Below are 23968 nucleotides of genomic sequence, written 5' to 3'. Positions count from 1 at the left end.
GCAGGGCGGCGCACCTGTACCGTAGTGTTCTTTACAAAAGTGAGGAGGGGAAAGAGAGTAACACTGCTTGCCGTAATTCAAAGTGGCCACGCTAGGCTGGCTGGCTTTCCAGCTGTCTTCTTGCTCACTGTTTCCATTCAGTCTCCTCTTCTCATTGGTATCTGATTTACTTCTTTATCATTTCCTTTGAAGCTCTGGGTTCTAGGACCTGCATCTATCTCACTTGGTGTCTTGAATCTTTAGTTTAGAAGGTCGAGATTGCGTATCTGCGTAGTCTGCCATCTTGGATCTTCTGGTCTATTTTGTCTTTTTAAAAGTGGTGCACTTTCCATATAACGAACATACATATAGTTATAATTCATAATGGCTACTTATTCTACTGCATAAGGATCCCTGGGGGTGCAGTGGTTAAAATATTTGGCTTCTAATAAACAATTCAGTGGTATAAACCCATCAGCTGCTCTATGGGACAAAAATGTGGCAGTCTGCTTCTATCAAGATTTATCTCCGTGGAAACCCTAGGAGTTGGACTAGATCTGGCAGCAGGGAGTTTGCTATCCAGAGACTTTTGTTTCTCCATGAACTGAGTTGGTGTCGACTAGTTGACTTTACCCTGGTCCATCGAGCTACTTGTTTATCCTTATGCCAATAACCCAGTGTTATCATTAGTGTAGCTGGTAGTACGAATTGATAGAAAAGGAATGTGAGGTCTCCAGCTTTGTCTTTGCCCCTCAAGATTTATCTGGATTTCTGAGGTCCCAGCTTTTCCATACATGTCCATACTCTGACAGCATGAATGGCTCGGGGAGGAAACTATGTGGCTCAGAGGGAAACTTTGCTCCACACATTACTACTCTTCAGTACCTTTGGAAGCTTGAACCAAGTGAAGGGGGTACACATCTATTTAAAACATTAAAGTGCGAATACATTTTACCAACTACTCAGGAATACTTATTTGACTAACAGAGCAGGGATTATAAATACCATGTTTGGAAATATTCACTTGAACGTACCAGGTATTCTGTATCATGAGTTGTCGTTGTCTTGAAGTCATCTTGTTTACTTATGATCTTCTGCAGCTAAAAAGATTGTGAAGAGAAGTTTACACAAGCGCCTAGTGGAAGTTTCAAAACAACCTGGAAACGGATCTCACTGTTTATTATGAAATATCTATTAGCAATTTGTTAGACACTAGCTCAAAGTTCTTTCTGCATTAAAGTCTTTATATACACATACAGGTATATATGTATGGATTTCAAACTCCTGATATTTTTTTCTTTTCCTTTTTATATTCTATACAATTTAAAGGAGAAATAGATACAGAAGTATGACTATTATCATTTGGCTCATTTTTCTCCTACCTAACTTAAACACATGTATGTATTAGAGCATCACTCTATTAAAACTTCATGATTACTCTGGCCTTTCTTTCAAGACAATTTTTATTCATAATTTTTCTCTATTGATAATTTTATCATTGATAGTTTATGATCATATTTTTAAGAATACTGCCTTAAAAAAGTATTCATGCCATGCTCTTTCTTGCTTTGCACTGTATGCATTTACTAATCATTAAAATAATTTAAGGATTTCCATCAATTATATACAATTATCAGTATCACCGGGAGCACATTAAAAACCCACCTACCTTTCACAGAGTCATTTGTACCAATCCTCATATGGAAAGCAAATTAAAAAAAAAAAAAAAGTAATTAAAAAAAAAATCTAATGTAGATGAAATTCCAAACTATGAATTCGAATCAGTGAGCAGAAAAATCCTTGTGCAGTTTTTTCTGAGGCTTTTTTTGTTTTAAAGTTTTTTTGTGATAGTTTACATGGGAGAACATTGGTTTTATATACCCTGTTTCATTGCAATGATTACAATCTCCTCCGTGAATCATCATTCAACAGTATTTGCTTCCATTCTCTTTTTTTTTTGGGGGGGAGGGGGGAGATGTACACAAAAACACTCAGGAATATATAATAATTTAAACAATCAAAGGGCACATTTTGTAAGTCTGTGAGGCTATTTTTTTGGGTAAGATTGTGAATCATTCCAATTAAATTCCAAATTATCTCACACTTAGCTGCTTGTTCTATGTAATAGTTTATCTCTAGTTCCTCAGCAAACTTTTCAGCTCTTCCCAATCTCTGAATTTTTGTTCAATTTGTTGTTAATGCCGTCGAGTCGGTTCCAACTCAGAGCAATGCTGTACAGGGTTTCCAAGAAGTGGTTGGTGAGTTTGAACTGCCGACTTTGCAGTTCAAACCGACCTATGGTCCAGCACTTTATCCCACAGCGCTACACCAGGTATATTATCAAGTTCAACACCCTAACTTTTTTCCCTGAACTTTTTATTGTGGTTTGGGTGAAAGATCATTGAGCAAATTAGTTTCCCATTCAACTGTAAAAATTCTGTGTCATGACATCAGTTGCACTTTCTTAAATGTCACAGCACTCTTCCCACTTCCTCCCTGAACTTCCTGTTTCCATTCATCCTTCCTTCCTGCCCTCTGAGATTTGTTCTGGCCCGTATGGTTGATGATTTAGAGGAGCAAGTTCCTGAGGGGTGATCACTGAGTGGCTGCGATTCCAGGTTTGAAGGGTGGCTAAGGGCCATAGAACCTAGAGGTTCTACCAGTCTCTATCAGACAAGTCAGTCTGGTCTTTTGTTATGATTTTGAATTTTGTTCTATATATTTCTCCCACTCTGTCTAGGGCCATCTCTTGTGCTCCTCATCAGAGAGGTCAGTGGTAGATGCTGAATTCCATCTCAGTCTTCGGGTCTTGGACTAGTGGAAGCTGTGGGTCAAGTGGTTCATTAGTCTTTTGGACTTACTGTTTCCTTGAGTCTTTGATTCTTCACTCTTTGTTCTGGATGGGGACAGACCACCAGTGGTATCTTAGATGGCCACTCACAAGCTTTGAAGATTCTAATTGCTACTCACTTAAGTAAGATATAGAACATTGTCTTTATGGATGATGTCATGCCATTGACCTAGATGTCCCTGAGACTATGGTCCTCAGCCCTCAAGCCTAGTGACTTAGTCACTAGGTGTTTGGTAATAGCTAAAAGGTTTGTATAACTTTGGCCCCTGTATGTTCTACTACACAGATATATTTACAGCATATACAAATACATTACATAGAAAGATCTTCTGCCAAACCTAATTATGATGGGGCTTCAAAAAGTCCATGGGAAAACAGAATTTCCCCACAAACTTTTTGTAGGCCCTTTGTATTCTTGTGGGTGTGTTCCCATACATCATCCCACCTGCTCAATTTACTTATCTACCTAAGTACCCAGTTGTAAATTACTGTTTGTTGTAGGAAAAGGTGTAGGATAAGCACTGGACTGCTAACTGTAAGGTCAGCAGTTCAAACCCACCAGCCACTCCTCCGAAATGCTATACAGGGTCACTATGAGTCAGAATCGGCAAGACGGCACTTACCAACAACATTACTATTATAATAGGATTGTGTATGTAACAGTATTTACTGTTGCTGGCTTTTACTTCTGCGTACTCCCAGCGTCTTCCTTTGCCCTGGTCATATTGTGTTGTTCTTCCCACTTAATATATGAACTCATCCAAGTTCATATATGTCTACTATCTAGTTAGTAATTTTCCCTCCCACACTTTCCATCCCTGGTAACTATAAAGAATGTTCTGTACGAAAATCTTTTCTTGACTTTTTATAAAAGTGGTATCATATAATATTTGTCTATTTGTGATTGACTTAGTTTACTCAGCATAATGCCTGCCAAGTTCATCCATATTGTGAGATGTTTGTTAGATTCACTGTTATTCTTAATGTATTCCATTGTGTGTATGTACCCTAGTTTGTTTATCCATGTATCTGTTGATGGGTATGTGGGTAATTTCCACCTTTTCGCCATTTTGAGTAATGCTGCGTTGGACGTGGGTGCTCATATACCTGTTCTTGTCGTGGCTTTTATGTCTGAATGCTAGATACCTTGTGGGGTTGATAAATCATATGGTATCTCTCTTCTCACCTTCTTTTTATGCTTCCTGCATCATAAATATTTTGCCTAGGTTGTTGTTGCTGGGAAGTGCCGCAGAGTCAGTTCTGACCCATAACGACATAAGTAGGCTTGCTGAGGAACGGCTGGTGGTTTGAACCACCGACCTTGGGCTTACCCTACAGAGCCACACCAGGATTCTATCTTGAGTTTTAAGACCAGTTTGGGAAGATGTACTATCTTAATGTTATTGAATCTTCTGTTCCATTATCATGGTCTGTCTCTCTGTTTATTTATGCCTCCTGGCATATCTGCCAGAACTGTTTGAAGTTTTTAGTGCATACTTTGTTAATTCTATTTGTAAATTTTATGACAGTTGATATCATACTAAGTAAAACCAAGTTTAATTTCATTTTCCAACTGTTTGCTATTACTTTATAAAAATACAACTAATTTTTACTTATAACCTATCCAGTGACATTGTTAAATTCATTTCTAGTGCTAGTATTTTTTTTTTATTTTGTTGTTGCCTCTTTGTTGTTGTTGTTTATTGCTGTTGAATCGGTTCTGACCTTGTGTAGTGTTTCCGAAGAGCAGCTGGTAAGCTTGAACCGCTGACCTTGCAGTTCAAACAGCTTTGTAGTCTGGCGCATTAAACCATATTTTTACCTTTCATTTAGTTTCTTGAATTATTGTAATCTCTAAGACTTTCAGCAGTATTCTGAATCCAAGAAGCGAAAACAGACATTCCTGCCGTCTTCCGGATTCAGCATCTCACCTTTTAGCATGATGCCATTTACAAATATTTTATAAATGCCTGATATCAGATTGAGGAAGTTCTATTTTATTCTTTCTTTGCTGAGTTTGATCATGAAAGTATTTTGTTCTTTATTCTGTTAATATGATGGATTATAATGACTGTTAAAGGTTAAACTAATTTGTATTCCTTAGATAAATCTCACTTGATCATAATATATTATTTTATACAGTGTTTGAAGTCATTTGCTTGTCAAGTACTTTTATGTTGTTGTTTTTAAATTTTTCTTTCATGAGATGCACTAGTATATAACATACTTTTCTTGTTAGGTCTCTGACAAATTTTAGTTGTTACGGTTATTTATACTGGTATCATACAGTTGCGTTCCTTTTTTTGTGCATTTTCTGAAAGCTGAAATGCCTGACAGATTTCATCACTGAAACCACTTGGGACTAGACATTTCTTTGTGGAGTATTTTTAAAAATTAAAAAAAAAAATATTGTGGTAAAAAGAAAAATACGATATATTTGCAGTTTCAAAAATTAAAAAATTTTAGTTATTACAGTTATACTGGTATTATACAGTTGTGTTCCTTTTTTTGTGCATTTTCTGAAAGCTGAAATGCTTGACAGATTTCAGCATTGAAACCACTTGGGACTAGACAGTTCTTCGTGGAAAATTTCAATTTCTAAAATATTGTGATAAAAAGAAAAATACAATATATTGGCAGTTTCAACATTTTAAAACTTTTTTTTCATAGCACTTGGCATTACTTGAAAATTTCTAATTTATAGGTTTGTTTATCATTTCTAGCCCATTACAATGTAAGTTGAATGACAACAAAGACACTATCTGTCCTTAGCCAATAGGTCCCCAACACCTACAACAATAGGGTCATTGCACAGCAGTGGGCACTTAGTAAATTTCTATCATGAATCAGTGTCATGTACAGTCATTTTAGAAAGTATTTCGTAGACCACAAAGATCTTTGGCCTAAGAAAATGCCTGTTTATATTATAAGGAAAATATACAAATGTTATATTCCTTCAATGGCAGTATTACCACAGAGTTGAAACATTAGCACTTTAATATTTAAAGTACACTAGAACCTGTGATACCTTTCCTTAAATCCTAACTGAAATGTCTTGATAAGACCATTACATAACAAGGCTTTTCTGGTATTAAGTTTACTTGGGAGTCCTGCTTTCAGTTGTAGGATTAGCACTGGAATGTTAGTTAATCATAGGTCGGAGGTTCAAACCTACCAACTGCTCCTCAGAAACCCTATACAGGGTTGCTATGAGCCAGAACTGACTAGAAAGCACTTAACAACAAACAACTTACTTGGATAGACTTCAGGATGTTGTTTTAAGTGTAGTTGAGTCGGTTTTGACTCATAGAGACCAGGTGTAGGGTTTCCTAGGAGTGGCTAGTGAGTTTGAATTGCCGACCTTGTAGTTCAAAGTGACCTTGTGGTCAAGTGCTTATCCTATGGTGCCACAATAGGACTCTTAACTTTAGGATAGACACTTATTATTTTGAATTTTATACCACTGTGGAATAAATCAATATTGTAATGTTGTTGTTGTTATGTACTGTGGAGTCGGTTCCGACTCACAGCGACCCTGTACAGGGTTTCCGAGGCTATAAATCTTTATGGGAGCAGAAAGCCTCATCTATCTCCTACGGAACAGCTGGTAGTTTTGAACTGCTGACTGTGAGATTAGCAGCCCAATTCGGGCTGCTGGTTTCTTAGTTCTGCATGTCTTCCTGTGCTGAACTAAGAAATGCCTGAAAAAGAATTTTTGTGTGTGTATGTGTGTTCTTTTGTGTCAGTTTCTTCATTGTTTTAATGTTTCCATGTTCTTGGATTTTCATTTTCCCTCCGTTTAAGACAACCTGTTTTATTCTGTAATCTACCTGACCTTCTCACCACCTGGATCTCTGTTCCTGTGTTTACCTTCTCTCACAATGTAATTGTTTTGATCGTAGACTGACTCCCAGATCCTCTGAATTTGTTCTTACAGTTTACTTCTGTTCTCGACTCTTCCATTTTTTGACTGAGTTCCGGGTGGTGTTGCCATGTATGTCAACCTCTGGTTGTTGTCTGTTTCTCTTGGTTCTCAGTCCACAAAACTCCCTTTAGGATGTTTTGCAGTGCAGGGTTGGCTTTGGAAAAATCCCTTAGCTTCTGTTTATCCTGGAATGTTTTGATTATACCATCATATTTGATTGACAACTTTGCTGGGTAGAGGATCCTTGGTTGGCAGTTTTTCCTTTCAGGGTTTTATATAAGTCTCCCCATTGCCTTCTTGCATGCAAGGTTTCTGCTCAGAGATCCAAGCTTAATCTGACTTGCTTGCCTTTGTATGTAACACTTTTCTTTTTCCTAGCTGCTTTCAGGATTCTCTCTTTACCTTTGATTTTGGAGAGCTTGATTATTATATGTCTTGGTGATTTTCTTTTGGGGTCTATGTTTTGTGGGGTTCGTTGAGCTTCTTGAATGTTTCTCTTTAGCTTTTCAGGATATTAGGGAAATTTTCTTCTAGCAGCTCTTCAACTATCTCTTCTGTGAACTTGTGTGATTTTTCCTCTTCCGGAATGCTGATAATTCTTAAGTTATTCCTCTTCATGTTGTCCAACATGAATCTTAGACCTTCTTCAGATTTTTTAATTCTTTTTTCTCCTTGCTCTTCTGTCTTACTAATATTGAGAGATTTGTCTTCCAGTTCACTAGTTCTGGTTTCCATCTCTTCAATTCTACTCCTTTGCCTTTTCAGTGTATTGTCCATTTCTGATAATCTATTATTAATTGTTTGGACCTCTTTCTGTAGGTTTTGAATTGTTTTCAATGCTGTATCTATCTTATTTGATTGTTCCTGTATTGCTTTCCTGACTTCATTTTTCTCAACTCCTCTGTAAAGTGTTTTGATACATTTCATGATCATATTTCTGAATTCCTTCTTAGGCATTTCCAAAGCCTGCCCTCTTTCCTACATGGAGTGTAGGTCTACCTCTAGCTCATTTGTCTCAGTCACTTTATCTTGTTTCTGGACATGTCCAGAGATGGTCATTTGTTTCTTCAGCATATTCAGTAGTTAGCTGTGAAGTTACTACTTAGATGACTGTATGATGGTATTTTGGTATGCTTTCTGATTGCCTCCAGGTAGATGTGATCAGGAAATGGGCTTCCCTTTTCACTCTTCTTATTACTCAATTCAGAGTAATTGTTGCAGGTGTTGGCTGACTACCTGGTGTATGACAATTGGTATTGGTTCTTGCCTGGATGGAGGGATTTTATAGGGTGTAATTGTAGCTTGACTATGTGACTGCAATTACTGTCTCTCCTTGGGTAATGTAGGGGAGAAAGAGGCCCCTAAAGGTAAAGATGGGACCAAAACCAAAGCAACAACAACAAAAAAGACAGATTGGACACTGTAGTCTATAATCGCAGAAAAAAGAGGAGAGGGAAGACAAAAACAATTCTGTAGCCAAATATGAATATGACTTTAACATCTCTCTCTCTCAGCTTCCTGCATTCAAGGCTGCCTGAGAAATTTCAATATGCCACTGTTGGTGGTTATGATGTAACTCAGGATTTAATTTTCAGCCTGTTTCCTTTTCAGTCTCTGTCTCTCCCATTCCAAAACTCCTGTTCAGGTCTTTTCCCTAGTGATGACCAATTCAGGATCAGCTGTGGCCATTTTGCGCTGCCATTTGGTTTTAAGCAGGGCCTTTACCTTTAAATTCTGAGCAGATCTGTGCACATGCATAGTAGAACCCTCTGGGGTGGGGGGTGGAGGTATCCACTCACTCAGGCACCCCCTCTAATCACCAGAATGGAGGTGCGCAGATAGCCAGAGACCAATAGATACCAAAAAAAAAAAGTCCACACCTTTATCTCCAAGGATGTCAGGAGTGGTTGCTCTGATCCTTCCCCAACTCAGTCTCGCCCAAGATGGCCACTCTGGGAGCCGCTAGTGCTTTTGGTGTATCCCCGAAAGCACTAGATTTCTTGCTTCTGCTACAAATTCCACTGGGTATAAGCCTTCAAACTTTCTAAATATTCCTTTATATGTGGTTCAGAGTTCTGGGACCGTCCCCTGAACCTGCTTTATCTGGTGTTGTGTGTCATTGCTGATGGAGGATGCTAATTGCACTTCTTCTCCCCCATCTGCCATCAATCCCTCCCCCACCCCCCACCCCCACTTGACCTCTTAAATGAAACTGTTCTCGAAGACTCTGGGCTTAGCTGTCTTCACATTACAGTCTCCTCCTTTGAGGTTAGAAACTACCAGGACTTAAACATCACCTCTGTTGGGAAACTTCCTAATCCTGACTATTTCTTGATCAGCTGCTTGCAATTGTCTATGGGATCATCCAACTTAACATTTCTAAGCTCAGAGTCAAGATGTTTCTTTGTCAGCCCTGTTCTCTAAATCTCCTTTAAATGAGGCAGACTAGCACAGAAGAAAGAGCAGGACATTAGAATTGGATGAATATGGAATCCAATGGTTCTAATGACCACTAAAGATTCAATACCATACCATACCATATATGTCTGACATAACCAATCCTCAAAATAATTAGTTTTCTTTTCTCTTTGGTAAATCAATCTATCATTCCTAGTCAAGTAGTCTGAAAAAGGAACAACCAGTGAATCTTCCTTTCCTCCTCATTCCTCTAATCCAAATGGGACTAGGTTAGATAGAGTCTACTCCATTCTTTGATTCTACTTTCAACTTTTATTTGACGGTAAACTAGACTATTAGAATAGTCTAAGGAGCCCCCTGCCATGAATCTCTGCTCTTTTACTTCATTCTTCCACATTGATCTAATACATTTTGGAACATATAAGTGTAATTATCTATATGTCTAGTGCTGGTTGATTTCTCCTGGTAGTAATGTACAGTTTACATTAAAGAATGTCACTTCTTAGGTATTTCTGTTTAGGATTCAGCAGTGTTGCAAAACAACAGCAACAATGCCTTTACAGTGCCCTGAGCTATGCCTGAACTACAAGGTCAGTGCTTCAAGCTCACCAGCTGCTCCTTGGAAACCTTATACAGGGTCGCTGTGGGTCAGAATCGATTCAATGGCACTTAACAACAACAAACTATATAAAATGTTTTTTCATTCAAATAAACGTCAAGCTAACTTTACTTCCCTAAGGGGTCATAATTAATGCCAAATAGAACAAATTGCTATTTCTGCTTCTTTAGCTCAAATAGAATTGAATGCAACAATAAATTTTTGATGACTGTCTAGTCATTTTATCTCTTTGTTTTCTGAGTATTTTTTCATGTAAGGTTCTGAGTTGAGAGTCTGGAAATCCTTGGCTCTTTTGTCTAGTCAGCTGTACCTTCAACTCTCAGTGAAATGATAGGCTGCTTTCCTGAACCAGTGACCATACATGATAAACTCACCAGTACTGATTCCTTGGAAATAAGCAGATTTGCTAACACTTCATATTGGCTTTCTAATGAAAAAAAAAAACATTTTTTTTTTCAAACTTACATTATGCATATAACATATTTTTGAATATATGAAACACTCCAAATATTCTTTAAGACATTAAATAGTATAGTTTTCCCTACAGCTTTCTATTAAGTTGAACTTCTAACATTCTGTGAGAAAATAAATTCTGTAAGTTTACTACCTGCTTTTCTGAATAGTACAATGCAACCTGATCTATCCAGAGGTCAACTTCAGGCAACTTCAATCCTCTGGAATCCTCCATATTTCTTACTTAAGCTGCAAATGCAGGAGTAAGAAAAATCTTATTCAGCATTTGAAATAGTTGTCATAAAGGGCATGCAATAAAAGCTATATGAAATCTTCTCGGAATCTATCCCTATCATTGTATAGATTAATGCAGTGCTCTTGAGTAGAAACATAATGGAAATTTCTAGTAGCCAAGTTAAGAAGAGTAAAATTATTAATAATAGCATTTCATCATGTATTCAAAATAAAATTATTTAGATATTTTACATTTATTTCTTTGTTCTTCAGAATCTGATGTGTATTTTATATCTATACCCCAAACCACTGCCATTGAGCCAACTCCAGCTCAGTGACCTAAAAGGTAGAACAGACTGCTCCCGAGGGTCTCTGAGACTATCATCTACGTCCCTCAGAGTGGTTGGTTCGTTTGAACAGTTGATCTCGTGGTTAGCAGCCTTAATGCTTAGCCCATTGGGCCACCAGGGCTCCTAATAGCATATTTCAGTCTAGAGGTCACCTTTCATTAGACACACTTGACTGAAATAGCAGATATGTAATCAGAGTTTTCCAATAACAGAAGTGAATGCAGACTGAAGTGAAGTTTTGTAAAATTTTAAGTAAAATAAAATAAAACCCCAGTTCCTCAGTCACACTAGCCATATTGCAAGGGTTAAACAGCTGCACGTGACTACTAACTGCTGTACAGGATGGTGCGAGTTTTTGCTAGGTGAAGTTGACTTGGTACCGACTCATTGTGCCCCTGTGTACAACAGAATGAACCCTGCCCAGTCCTACCCCATCCCCACAATTGTTACACTTGAGCCCAATGTTGCACTGTGTTAACACATCTCGTTGGGGGTCTTCCTCTTTTTTGCTGTCCCTCCACTTTTCCAAGCATATGTCCTTCTCTAGGTACTATTCCCACCTGACAACATGGAGATGAAATTTCGCCATCCTGGCATTTCAGGAGCATTCCGGCTGTACTTCTTCCAACACAGATTTTTTTGTTCTTCTGGAAGTCCATGGCAATTTTAATATTCTTCTTCAACATCATAATTCAAATGCATCAATTCTTGTATGTTCTTCCTTATTTACTGTCTAACTTTCACATGCATATGAGGTTACTGAAAATACCATGGCTTGGGTCAGGTGCACCTTAACCCTCAAGCTGACATCTTTGCTCTTGAACAAGTTAAAGAGGTCTTGTGCAGCAGATTTGCCTAAGGCAATAAGCTGTTTGATTTCTTGACCTTGCTTCCACGAGTGTTCACTGTAGATCCACGCAAAATGAAATCTGACAACCTCAATCTTTTCTTCATTTACCATGTTATTTATTGGTCCAGTTGTGAGGACTTTTGTTATCTTCACACTGAGGGGCAACCCATACTGAAGGCTTTGGTTTTTGATCTTCAGCAGATAGCATTTTTTAATGCCAAAATATCAACAGTACTTATTTCTGTTCAGTGATTAAGTATTTTTTTCCTTGACTTGTGTATTTTCGGAAACATGACTATTTCAGAAACAAAAATAGAAAACTATGAAATGACCAGAATGTGGGTCCCAGGAAGCCAAAGGAGGAACCCAGCAGTCAAGGTCTGAAATCCAGACCAAGTCAGGCAGGGCCAGCAGCCAGGCCCAAATGTGCAATGGTGTTTCTATACTTACCAGTCCATTCCCTCGATAGCTGATGCACTCATCGGTATAAAAATTCAATAGGACTCTACAGAAAATATTTATTGGCACATAGAAAAATGATGCCAGCAACTTTGGTTTTGAGTTGCCATTATCATATAACTATTTTATAGTTAATATTTAAGGGACAAATATTTAAAATTACTTTATCATCACAACAAAGATAAAAAAAATCCTTTTGTTCTGCCCTTGGGCAACCAAGAAAAATTGATCTATTACCTTCCTTGCCCCAATAAGAAATATTTGCTGGGACAGTTCTTAGTCCTTGTGAGTCCAAGTCAATTTAACTTAATCTATCAGTTCAAATCCTAAAGGCTCCACTATTTCCGTCTCAGAGCAGGGGAAGAAGATCCATTTGGGGACAGGACTTCAGATGAAGGAAGCTCTGTCTTCAGTGTGAGAATGCCTGCTCTCAGGAATTCCCTTGCTATTGTTTTTAAATGTCTTGGACTTTTCAATCGTTTTGGCTTTCTGGTAGCCAAATCCACAACCTTCTCCTTGCTTTATGTGTTTGTCGTCATTGTTGTTCATGTTCAGATCAACAAAAGGAGGCACCTTGAAACCAAGTGACAGAGTGACTTGAGGTAAGTTTCAATTATTAATATTAAATATTCGTTTTAGAGAATGAGGATCATATACTCAAATATATGATTTATATGCTTCCTGGGCTGACTTATGAAGGAAGTAGTTCTTTTCAATCAGATTTTCATGCTGAGACTGAATATCCGAAACTTTGGACCAGGAAAACTCATATTCACTTAGTGGAACTTTGGATTGCTTCAAGTAATGAAGGAAACCCAATTCTTCTGGGTGCAAAATGAGCAAGGCATGCCCTCTTTCATGTAGGCCTCTGGCTGTTCTGCCCACATGCTGAATATACATATTCCTTAGGGTTATCAGGGGATCATGCTAAACAATCCAGTCAACTTCAGGAATACCCTGACCTCCACTGCCACATCTGCACACAACAAAATCCCTGAATCTACACTGCAGAATGGAAAGAAAGTGGTTGTTCACTTATTTTGCTTCTGCCTTCCCTGAATGGCCAAGACAGGTAAGTCATCATAGATCAGTTACTCATAGTGGCATTTAACAGACTTGCAGGGTGAAAAGAACTCCATTAGTTTCTTCTTAAAGTTTCTTTTCAGGAATACAAAGCTGAAGGAGTCTTTTTTCAGAGGCACAAACAACAAACATAGGCTCAAGACCATCCACTGTTGTATCGGCTCTATCACCATCAATACCAACATACAAGGGCTCCTTCTTCAGAGAAAGCCTTGCCAGGTCTTCAACATTTTGAGTTTGCAAGGTAGAAAAAAGCATGGTCTCTCTGTGTACTTGCAGACATCTAATAGTTTTCTTTAATTCCTCTTCAAATCCAACATCTAAGAGTCAATCAGCCTCAGCACTAAGCAGATGCTATAAACTTTTATATATGAAGTCTGGGGTATTCTGCATATGGTCCAGGAGGCAGCCTGGTATGGCACAATGACGTTGATCCTATTAGCAAGTTTCTGTGCTTCAGCAGATCTGTTACTGCTCTCATGACCAACCCATACGTGTGAACGTGGTGCGTCATTAGCTCCTTAAGCACACCAAGAGTCTGCATGGCCAGTTTCCTAGTACATGAGAGACTAAGGACTCCTCGTTCCATTCCTGGGCATAAATTTTAGCTTCACAGTAAGTTCAACTGCAGGAATGAGAAACACCTGTTTCTGATGCTGCTAGGAGATCCCTGCCTTCCAGAAGTGGTGGATACTCTTATGCTGAATTTCTGTCATATTCTGAAAGCCCATTTATCACCTCCAGAGTGTTTTCACTGACAAATTAGAGAATTCAATGAAGAATCTGCATATGCTCCTGTCAGTCCCAGGGGCAGGTTGTCCCCTTTCTCATCACCTGGCTCCTCCACACTCATTTCTGCTTCTGCTGGAGCCTCAACAGCCCCCTTCAGAGTCTTCTTTGTCTTCAGTTTTTGTTTTTTGTTTCAGGCCCAGCAGCATCTCTCTTGTTCCTCTTTTTCTTTTTAGGTTCTGAATTGGAAGGCTGTGTTATTGCTTCCACACTGGCCAAAATGGCAGATTTCTTGGGGTATTTTTAAATGTTTACGTTTCTCAATACTTCTTTTGATAACATCTCCATTGTGGGCTCCTGACAATCCCACATTCACAGACTGCTTTAAGGATTTTTAAAATCTTTTTCACCTCCCATGGTTTCTTCAGGCAGATTTCCATTTTGGGCTTCTGATGGGCACACACCCAGTGCCCCCTGTAGCTTTAGGTTTCACTGCCTCAATTTCAGGCTCTGTTACTTGATTTTCTTCATCGGTAAGTGAGACATGAATTCCAAGGAATGCCTTCACACTAACACTGCAGTCTGGCTCCTCTGCTCTCTTGCCAGATAGTATTTTAAGTCCTTTTTGCTTCCAGCAAGCAAAGTTGTATCATCAGCATATCACAGACTGCTAATGAGTCTTCCTTCAATCCTGATGCCATGTTAATATTCACTCAGCATATAGACTGAATAAGTACAGTAAGTGAATGCAGCCATGGTGCTCCTATGTCCTGATTCTAAACCATTCAGTATCCCCTTGTTCTATTTAAACAACTGCCTATATATAGGTTCCTCATGAGCACAATTAAGTGTTCTTAAAAATCCTATTCTTTGCAATATTATCCATAGTTTGTCATGATCCACAGTCAAAAGCCTTTGCATAGTCAATAAAACATAGGTAAACACCTTTCTAGTATGCTCTTCTTTCAGAAAAGACCCATCTGACACCAGCAATGAGATCCCTCGTCCGTGTCTTCTTCTGAATCTGGCTTGAATTTACGGCAGTTCCCTGTCAATGTACGGTTGCACCTGTTTTTGTATTATTTGTAGCAAAATTTTACTTGCATGTGATATTAGAGATATTGTTCAATTATCTCCACATTCCATTGGGTCACTTCTCTTTGGAATGGGCACAAATATAGATCTTTTCCAATCAGGCGGCCAGGTAGCTGTCTTCCAAATTTCTTGGAATAGATGAGTGAATGCTTCCACTACTCCATCAGTTTGTTGAAAAATTTCAATTTGCATTCTGTCAATTCCTGGAGCCTTGTTTTTCGCCAATGGCTTTGGTGCAGCTTGGACTTCTGCCTTCACTACCATCAGTTATTGATCCTATGCTACCTCTTAAGATGGTTCAACAGTGACCAATTTCTATTTGGTACAGTGGTTCTGTGTATGCCTCCCATTTTCTTATGATGCTTTCTGTATCATTCAATATTTTGTGCACAGAATCCATCAATATTACAAGTTGAAGCTTGAGTTTTTTCTTCAGTTTTTTCAGCTTGAGAAGTGCTGAGAATGTTCTTCCCTTTTGGTTTTCTAACTTCAGGTCTTTGCACATTTTATTATTGACTTTGTCTTCTTGAGTAGACCTCTGAAATTTTCTGTTCAGCTCTTTTACTTCCTCATTTCTTACATTCACTTTAGCATTTCTACGTTGGAGAGCAAGTATCAGAGTCTCTTCTGACATTAATTTTGTTTTATTCCTTCGTCCCTGTCTTTTGATGACCTTTTACTTTCTTCTTGTATGATGTTCTTGATGCCATCCCATAACTCAGCAAATCTGTTCTTGAGATGGTCTCTAAATTCAAGGTAATTAATTTGGCTCTCGTGGTCTTGTTTTAATTTTCTTCAGCTTCAGCCCCAACTTACACATGAACAATTGATGGTCTGTTCCACACTTGGCCCCGGGCCTTGGTTTGGTTGATGACATTGAGCTTTTCCATCGGCTCTTCCCACAGATGTCAATTTGATTTTTATTTGGTGAGGTTCATGTGTGTTAATCACTTATATGTTATTTAAAAAAGGTATTTGCAATGAATGTTATTGGTCTTGCAAAATTCTATTATGTGATCTCCAGCATCGTTTCTATCACCACAGCCATATCTTCCAAATACTGATACTTACTCTCTATTTCCAACCTTCACACTGCAATCACCAGTAATTATCAACGCATCTTGACTGCATGTTTAGTTAATTTCATACTGAAGAATTCTTCAATTTTTATCATCACTGGCATTAGTGGTTAGTTCATACATTTTAATTAATAGTGGCATTACCTGGTGGGTATATGGATATTATACTATTTCACACAGTGCTGTACTTCAAGATAGACTTTGGATACAAATCAAGGCAACAACGAGATACTGTCTCATACCAGCATTAACAGCAAAGTTAAAAGAGAAACAAAAACCAGAAAATAAAATAACAAATGCTGACAAGGGTGTGGAGAGCCTGCGACCCTCCTACATTGCTGATGGGACTGTAAAGTGGTTCAACCATTGTGAAAACCAGTACAGTGCTTCCTCAGAAAGTTGGAAATAGAAATGCTGTACGACCCAGTCATCCCTCCACTTGGTATGTAAAAGTCATGACACAATACATATATGTATATACTTACATTTATCACCGCACTATTCACAATAACAAAAAGATGGCGACAGCCTAAATGTCCATCAGTGGAAAACTGGATAAACAAACTCTGGTACATGTACACAATAAAATACTATGCAATGTTGAAGAATACTGATGAATCTGAGTCAGTCATGTTAACTTTATCAGTAGTCTGTTCTTTTTGAATCCTCAGCAGTATTTTTAGTATTATATATGAATATAGCACAAGTTGTGTATCCAGTCACTTGCTGATGAACACTTATTTCCAGTATGGGGTGATTTCAATATTCTCATACTGGTGAAATTTTATTTTTTTCTGAGCTAAATACCTAGGAATGGAATTGCTAGGTTAATAGGCTAAGCATATACCTCATTTTTAACTTTTAAAAGAAGCCATCAATTTTGTTTTCCAAAGTGTTTGTACCATTTTACATCCCCACTAGCAATGTGTGAGAGTTCTACTTACTTCACATGTCAAAAGCTTTTAAAAAGGGTAATATATAAATCAGCTATGTATGCACTCCGAAAACCCACAGGTGAATTAGTGAGTAGCTAGTCCATAGTACAGGAGTTCAGGTAGTGTAGTGGTTACGAGTCCAGCTGTGAGCCCCTAGGTCAGCAGTTTGAAACTACCAGTCGTTCTGTGGGCCTTTCTGCTCCATAAAGATTTCCAGCCTCAGAACGCCTATTCAAGGTTGCTGTGAGTCGGAACCGACTCTGCGGCATATCACCACCAGCAGCAGCACATACTAAGGGAGCCTGGTGTGCTCAGTAGTGGGCTGCTAACTGAAAGGCTGGTGGTTGGAACCCACCAGCTGCTCCATGGGAGAACAATGAGGCAGTTTGCTTCTGTACAAATTCACTGCTGGCTTCTACAGAACAGACTGCTATGAATTTCGGTCCACTGGAAAGCAGTGGGTTTGGTTTGTGTCTGATGGCACACACTAAGTGCTGTGCTATACATTTCTTTATGTTTTCTCTCCATAGGGACTCCAATAGATCAAAAGCCCCAAACCAAACCAAACTTACTAATGCTGAGTCAATTGTGACTCACAGTGACCCTAGAGGTCAGAGCAAAACAACCTCATCTGGCTTCCAAGGCTGGGACCTTTATGGAAGCAACTTTCCTTGTCTTTCTCCCATGGAGTGGATGGCAGTTTCAAACCACTGACCTTCTGGTTAGCATGCAAATATTTAACCACTATGGTACCAGGGCTCCCCAATGGCCGCATTGCCTCGTTCCCAACCATTTATGCACACTGAGGTATGCTTTTGATATTATCACCCTCTTTCTTAGTAAAGCTTACTTATTTACATTCTAGAGTTTTTTCTTTAGAAATATGATTTCAGCATATTTTCAACTTTTTAAATATTAACCTATAAATTTCTGGGAAATGTTCCCAATTTACACTTATTGTAACCTTTTCTTTCTTTTGGGTGGGGAAAAAAAGGAAGGCCTAAGTTTCTATTCCATTTCTGTGTGTATGTGTATGAAGAATACTTTTTTATTTATATATAATCTTTGAAGCTCTTCCTACTTACTGAAACATTACTTACTGAAAAAAAAAAAAAAGAACAAAGCTGTATAAAATGTACATACTTAAACTAGTTTCTCCTTTGGAATCATACACTCTGTTTGCTTATTATCCATTTCCTCAACGTAGTATTATTACAGAGCAGTCAATATTTTTGAATGTACAAATGGTCTAATGACATTTCATATGTGAAAAATGAATGTAATTGGACTTTTAAAATGGAAATGTAAAATAGTTACAGAAGCATCCATGTTTTTATGACCATGACTAAGATAAAACCTAAATAACTAAACTCTACTTACCTTAAAAAATTCCTTTTTCTCAACCATCTCATCGCCATCTGAATCCAGCATTTTAAAAGCAACATGAAACCCAGTGTGGGGCTCTGCAATGAGGTGAAAAAGGCACAACCATTTCATTCTTGGTGAAGTATAAGGTACAGGCACAATTACTTAAAAGTCGACAGATCTTCAAATTTGTAACAAGCCACTAGCAAGAATTCAAGGAAGTGTCTCAACAGGAAAACTGACCACTTCTTAGGGTAACAGTTTTCAAAAGCTGACATTTGGGTGCTGAGGCCTGCCTTCTCCAACATTTTTTTTTCATGGAGTGCCGCTGTCCTGGTATTCCATAACCAGAATCATGGAGTGCCGCTGTTCTGGTATTCCATAACCATAATTACTTTGAGAAATTAATTTCATGGTTCTACCAATGTTTTTTAACTTTACAATTTGGCATAATTTTCGCCTTACAGAAATGATGTAAAGACGGTAACAAACAGTTTCTGTATCTTTGCAGCGGGTTCCCCTAATGGGAGCATCTTCCATCGTGACAGCACATTGGTGAACGTGAAGACACTGACATTGCGTTGGGACAAGACAATGACCTAAATGACTGACCGCTCCCGCCTGCCCCAGCTTTCCCACTAATGTTCTCTTCCTGTTCTTGGACCACATACACGGCACCACACTGCACTGAGGTGTCATGTGTCCTTGGTCTCCTTCAATCTGGGATAGTGCCTGTCATTCTCTGCTCATGAGCTTGGCATTTTTAAAGAGTGCTGGTTAGGAATTTTGCAGGATGTCAGATGAGGGTTTTTTAAGATTTCAAAGTAAAGGCTAACTCTATGATTCTCCTACTCGGCAGGCAAAGTTATCAGGAGCCACAGTATAAGGAAGGTAGGAAAGATCTAAAATGATAACTGAATCAAACACTATTGTTTTACAGATGTAGAAACTAAGAGATTGTAGTACAGTGACTACTTCACATGGCTCTTCTACCCACAGTCTTTGTAACTCCCATCAAACAACTTGGGCCTGGGTCAGAGATGGTGGAGGAAGATATTGGCAGGATTTTATGATTCTGTTGTGATCGCACAAACGTGTAACTCTAACGTGAGTTTACAATGAGCCATCTCAGAAGCAGGAAGGGGAGCTTACCACCATTAAAAAAAAAAACCTGCCTGTGGGCATGGCTAAGAGGCGGCTGGCCAGAACACAGAACTGTGTTCTGAGCATTTTGGATCATACACTGTAACCTGCTCATTCCCCAATAGACCCTGGGACTGTGAGGCTGGTGTCTGTGTGTGGCCATCGCAGTGGCTTGTCACTCCCAGCTGAGAAGCAGAGAATGCCGTGGGAAGGACGCTTGGTAACATTTTCACACGTATCCGTTTTTTAAAAAAATGATAAAGACATAAATGTCAAACTTCCCTGTTGCGGACCGTGTAAGACTGGTCAGAGGTTCGAGGCCCTCTAGGGCCGAGTGTAACAAATGAGGCCACTGGCAGTTAATGGCAAATTGCTTTCATTTTAATATTCAGTTATATATATTAAATTAATACACGGAGCCTTTGAAAATCCACAAATAAATGTGATATTTTCCTAAAGCCGAGACTAAAGGTTGCAAGGTTAAACCTTTCTCCAAAGGATTAACTAAAAATATCTTAGCTACTTCTCAGTTCTTTGTTCTATAGACAAAGAACCCATCCTCCCTAATCCCTTTTCCAGGTGCAGCCCATTCACCTGGGCATCTCCTGCAGAACTCTCACCTTCCCCCAACTGACCTCAGGGGCTATAGATATGTTAATTGGGCCTGAGAATCCAAGTTGCTGGCCTGGGATTCGAACCAGCGAAGTATGATGTAAAGTTATCTGAATGTCTGGAAAAGTACTGATGTTAGCTGTACCTTGCCTAAGTCCCTCCCAGCTAGGTGTGAAGCTCCTCCCCTAAATAAAGCAGAGGCCCGGGCCTCCCCAGGTGTGCATTACTGGTTGGAAGGCATGGAGTAAAGATTGCAGGGCAGTGAGTTGCTGCCTGCAGAGGCCATGATGCCTGTAGTCCCAAGCTTGCCCACCAGTGATGTATCCACCCTGGCTTTGGGGTGCCTCATTGTCTCCCTTCTTCTGTTTGTCTGTGTATTATTTCGCTATCCCTATCGCCGCTGGATCTCCCCTCCTCGTGAACCAAACACTCATGAACAACACAACTATGTCGAGTTCAGACCCCGGCACTTCCCAAAACGCTGTTTATTAAGAACAGAATTCCAAATGATCATTAAGAAAAACTGTGATATACTTACTGGTAAGGATTGTAAGCAAGAAAAGATACTCAGTATACGAAATGAGGCCTGAAAGAGACATAAACTTAGATTAGACGTTTTGGAATGAATCATTTAGCAGTATGAACAATGACCCTTCACCTAAGTAAGCACACACACATGGTAAGTTTTTTGAAAATAACTACAAGGAGTTTGCTTTCATAAGTGGCCATCCCTACTGAGAAGAGGGGGACCTCGCTATCAGCAAGAGGACCCTGGAACCGAGAGGTTCTTAGGACCCTGAATCCTGTACTGAGAAGCTCCTAGACCCAGAGAAGGGGACTGTAACAGTGAACAGTGTGACACAGTGAGAAGCAGGGCCAAGGACGGAGGTGACAGTACAAGGAGTAGGAAGCAGGAGACTGGCAGACAGTGGCAGTGAGTGGGCTTGCTGGTGGAGCAGGGTGCCCCTGGGCACTTGTCGGTGGAGCTGAAACTGCTGTAAGACTCGCTCGAGCAGGGCAGAGTCCTAGAGGGTGTGGTGGCAGGACTGGAGATGATAGCAAAACTCTGCTGCTAGGAGCACAGCAGCCAAGTGGCCTGTGACACTGACCATGCCTGGGGACAGTTTGTAACAGAAAGGTTGATGGCAGGGAGGCTGAGGAGAGATGGGCAGCCTGCCTACGGGCACAGTCATGACGGAGTTTTGGCTGGCAAGGCTGAGCTGGTTAGAAGCTGGTCTGTCTGAGCTCTATACTGTTGCTTCCTAGGTTGTCACCTGTTACAGTCAGTCCCTGGGTTATGACCGTGATCCATTTCTGTGTCTTTATGAATTTATAGGTCACTTGGAACAGGCCGTATGCTCCGTATTTAGCTTTACTTCAGTGCAAGGAGATGCCTGAAGCCTTTCCCATGATTCAACAGCTGCACATGCAGCAAGTGAAGGTGACTGGGAGGAAGACTCTGTTACCAGCACACGTTGATTCAATCGTTTCAAAGCGAGAGCAAATTTACACTATTAAAGCAGGGTTCAGAGATGGTGGTGTCCTGCTCAAAGATGGGGTTGACCACGCTGCTCCGCATGTGTATGGCTCTCTACCATCCTGCCAGTGACCCAGTTCCATGAACCAGGCTCCTGGAAGGGCACGCAACACCTCTTGTGAGTCTCCCATTTCAGGACTTTGACCTAGATTTTCGGATTCCAGTTACTGTAATGAATCACCTAAATAGTAAGAATTCTGGTCTGTTCCTATTTGACCTCATCAGCCCTGACAGAAGATTAAAAGTACTGCATTAAAGGGCATCTAGGAGTTATCTGTAAGTCAGATGTTCATAAGCTGGGTCTGCCTGTACTTCCCTATAGACCACAGAGCTGGGAGCATGATCTGTGAACTCTGTGTGGCTTCTCTAAGAAAGTGACATCCAGTAGGGAAGTTGTGCCATGGAACGACTAGCTGGTGTCAAAAATGGTGAAAAAGTTGAAGAGCAGAGGTGTATATCTGACCACATCACAGACACCAGCTTTGTATAAATGTTAGAACACAGCTCTCAGTCAATGAAAGCATAAACTAAGGGCTCAAAGTCCTTCTGAGCTAGGCAGGAGATATGTTGATGTGTTAGTTATCAGTAGCCTCAAGTGTTCATTTTAAGGTGGATTAAATTTTTTACATGATCAATTACGGATGACTGATGCTAATCTTTATGTACTTATATTGAAAAGCCTATTAGGCCTTTAGATTTTTTTTCCCTTCTTCAACACACTCAGTGTTTATATGAAGAGAGAATGAGTTGAATGTGCTGCTGTCTTTGTACTGGGGAGAAGGATCAAAGTGTGGTATCCCTTGGCAGCCTCACACGAGCGGAGAATAGCTGCTGCCCCTCGTTCTCAGAGCCGCCACGCTGTCGGAGCGGTGACAGCTCTGCTGGGCTCGGGGCCGTGGAGACCTCACCTTTTTTGTTTCGGCACCCAGGTATGTGCCCTTCATGCAAGGGCAACTTTCTGAAGAGGAAAATTCCACTGCCTTTTTAGAAATACTGACTTAAATGACAAGCCTGCATACAGAGTAGAGACAGTGTCAAAACACTGCCCTAAATCTAAAGCGAGATTATGAATAAGCAACACAGTCTGTAACATGTAAGCATCTGCTCTCGGAAACTGCTTTTAATGAAAACTTATGGCGGCGAAGCAGTTTAATACACACTTAATTATAAAATAAATGCTGTTAAATGGCAATGCTTCACATTTGCATATCAAATAGGGAAATAATTTAAATAATTTATATCTGAACAGTAGTGACTCCTTCAGAGTCACTAGAAGAGACAAGTATATCCTGCTAGTTCCCATGCTTCTCTAGAAATAATTGTAAGTTATGCTAAATTCTAAGATCCTAAGATCTGTGACTGTATCCAGTTTTGAGAACACTGCCCCTCAAAGAGTTAGGGCTTCCAAATATACCATAAGAACATATTTACATCTTATCATTTATATTTAATACACCCTTGAGGATGGTATTATACTGAACAGTCAGTTCAATTAAAAGATACTTTGTTATGATAAAATGCTAATATAAAACATGTCATTTTAACCATTTTAAGTGCACGACATTAATTACAGTCACAAATGTTGGGCAACCATCACCATCATCTATTTCCAAAATTCTCTCATGACCCCAAAGAGACACTCAGTACCCACCAAGCAATATTTCCCCATTTATCACTTCCTGTAACCACTTAGGAATTTGCTTAGTCATATAAGTGGAATCATAAAATGTTTGTCCTTTTGTGTCTGGCTAATTTAACTTTGCATGTTTTCAAGAATCCTCTAGGTTGAAGCATACATCAGCATACTTTTTGTTTTGTTTTTATGATTGAGTAATATTCCATTGTTCGAAACTACCAGCTGCTCCGCGGGAGAAAGATGAGGCGATCTGCTCCCGTAAAGATTTACAGCCTCGGAAACCCTATTCAGGGTTGCTATGGGTCGAAACCGACTCGACGGCACTTAACAAAATATTCCATTGTATGTATAGATCCATTTTGTTTATCCTTCCTTTCATCTGCTGGACTCTTGGGTTGTTTCCACCTTTTGCCTAGTGTGAAGAGTGTTGCAGTGAACACTGAGATGCAGGCATCTGAGTCTTCGCTTTCAAGTGTTATTGTGGGACCGTGAATTTATTTGATATGGCTTTTCTATCCAAAGTCTTCTTAACTCCCATCAAATGAATGGGTGGTCATTGGTGGTTATGTGCCATGGAGTCGGTTCTGACTCACAGCGACCCCTGTACAGGGTTTCC

General features: G+C 39.5%; 1 protein-coding gene across 1 annotated transcript in view; it reads right to left on the bottom strand.

Moving 5' to 3' along the window:
* The window catches only part of MICU2 (mitochondrial calcium uptake 2), a 94625-nt gene that overhangs the window by 12464 nt on the left and 58193 nt on the right, over positions 1-23968 (bottom strand). Inside the window, exons 7-9 of the mRNA XM_006831958.1 lie at positions 20718-20765; positions 18440-18522; positions 1014-1079 (exon numbers count right to left, since the gene is read on the bottom strand). Coding sequence (XP_006832021.1) covers positions 1014-1079; positions 18440-18522; positions 20718-20765 — 197 coding nt within the window. The remainder of the gene's footprint in view (positions 1-1013; positions 1080-18439; positions 18523-20717; positions 20766-23968) is intronic.

This window comes from Chrysochloris asiatica, unplaced genomic scaffold (assembly GCF_000296735.1).
Source record: "Chrysochloris asiatica unplaced genomic scaffold, ChrAsi1.0 scaffold00005, whole genome shotgun sequence".
Lineage (NCBI taxonomy): Eukaryota > Metazoa > Chordata > Mammalia > Afrosoricida > Chrysochloridae > Chrysochloris > Chrysochloris asiatica.
The sequence above is the reverse complement of the archived record's forward strand: the minus strand, read 5'-3'. Positions and strand labels throughout refer to the sequence as shown.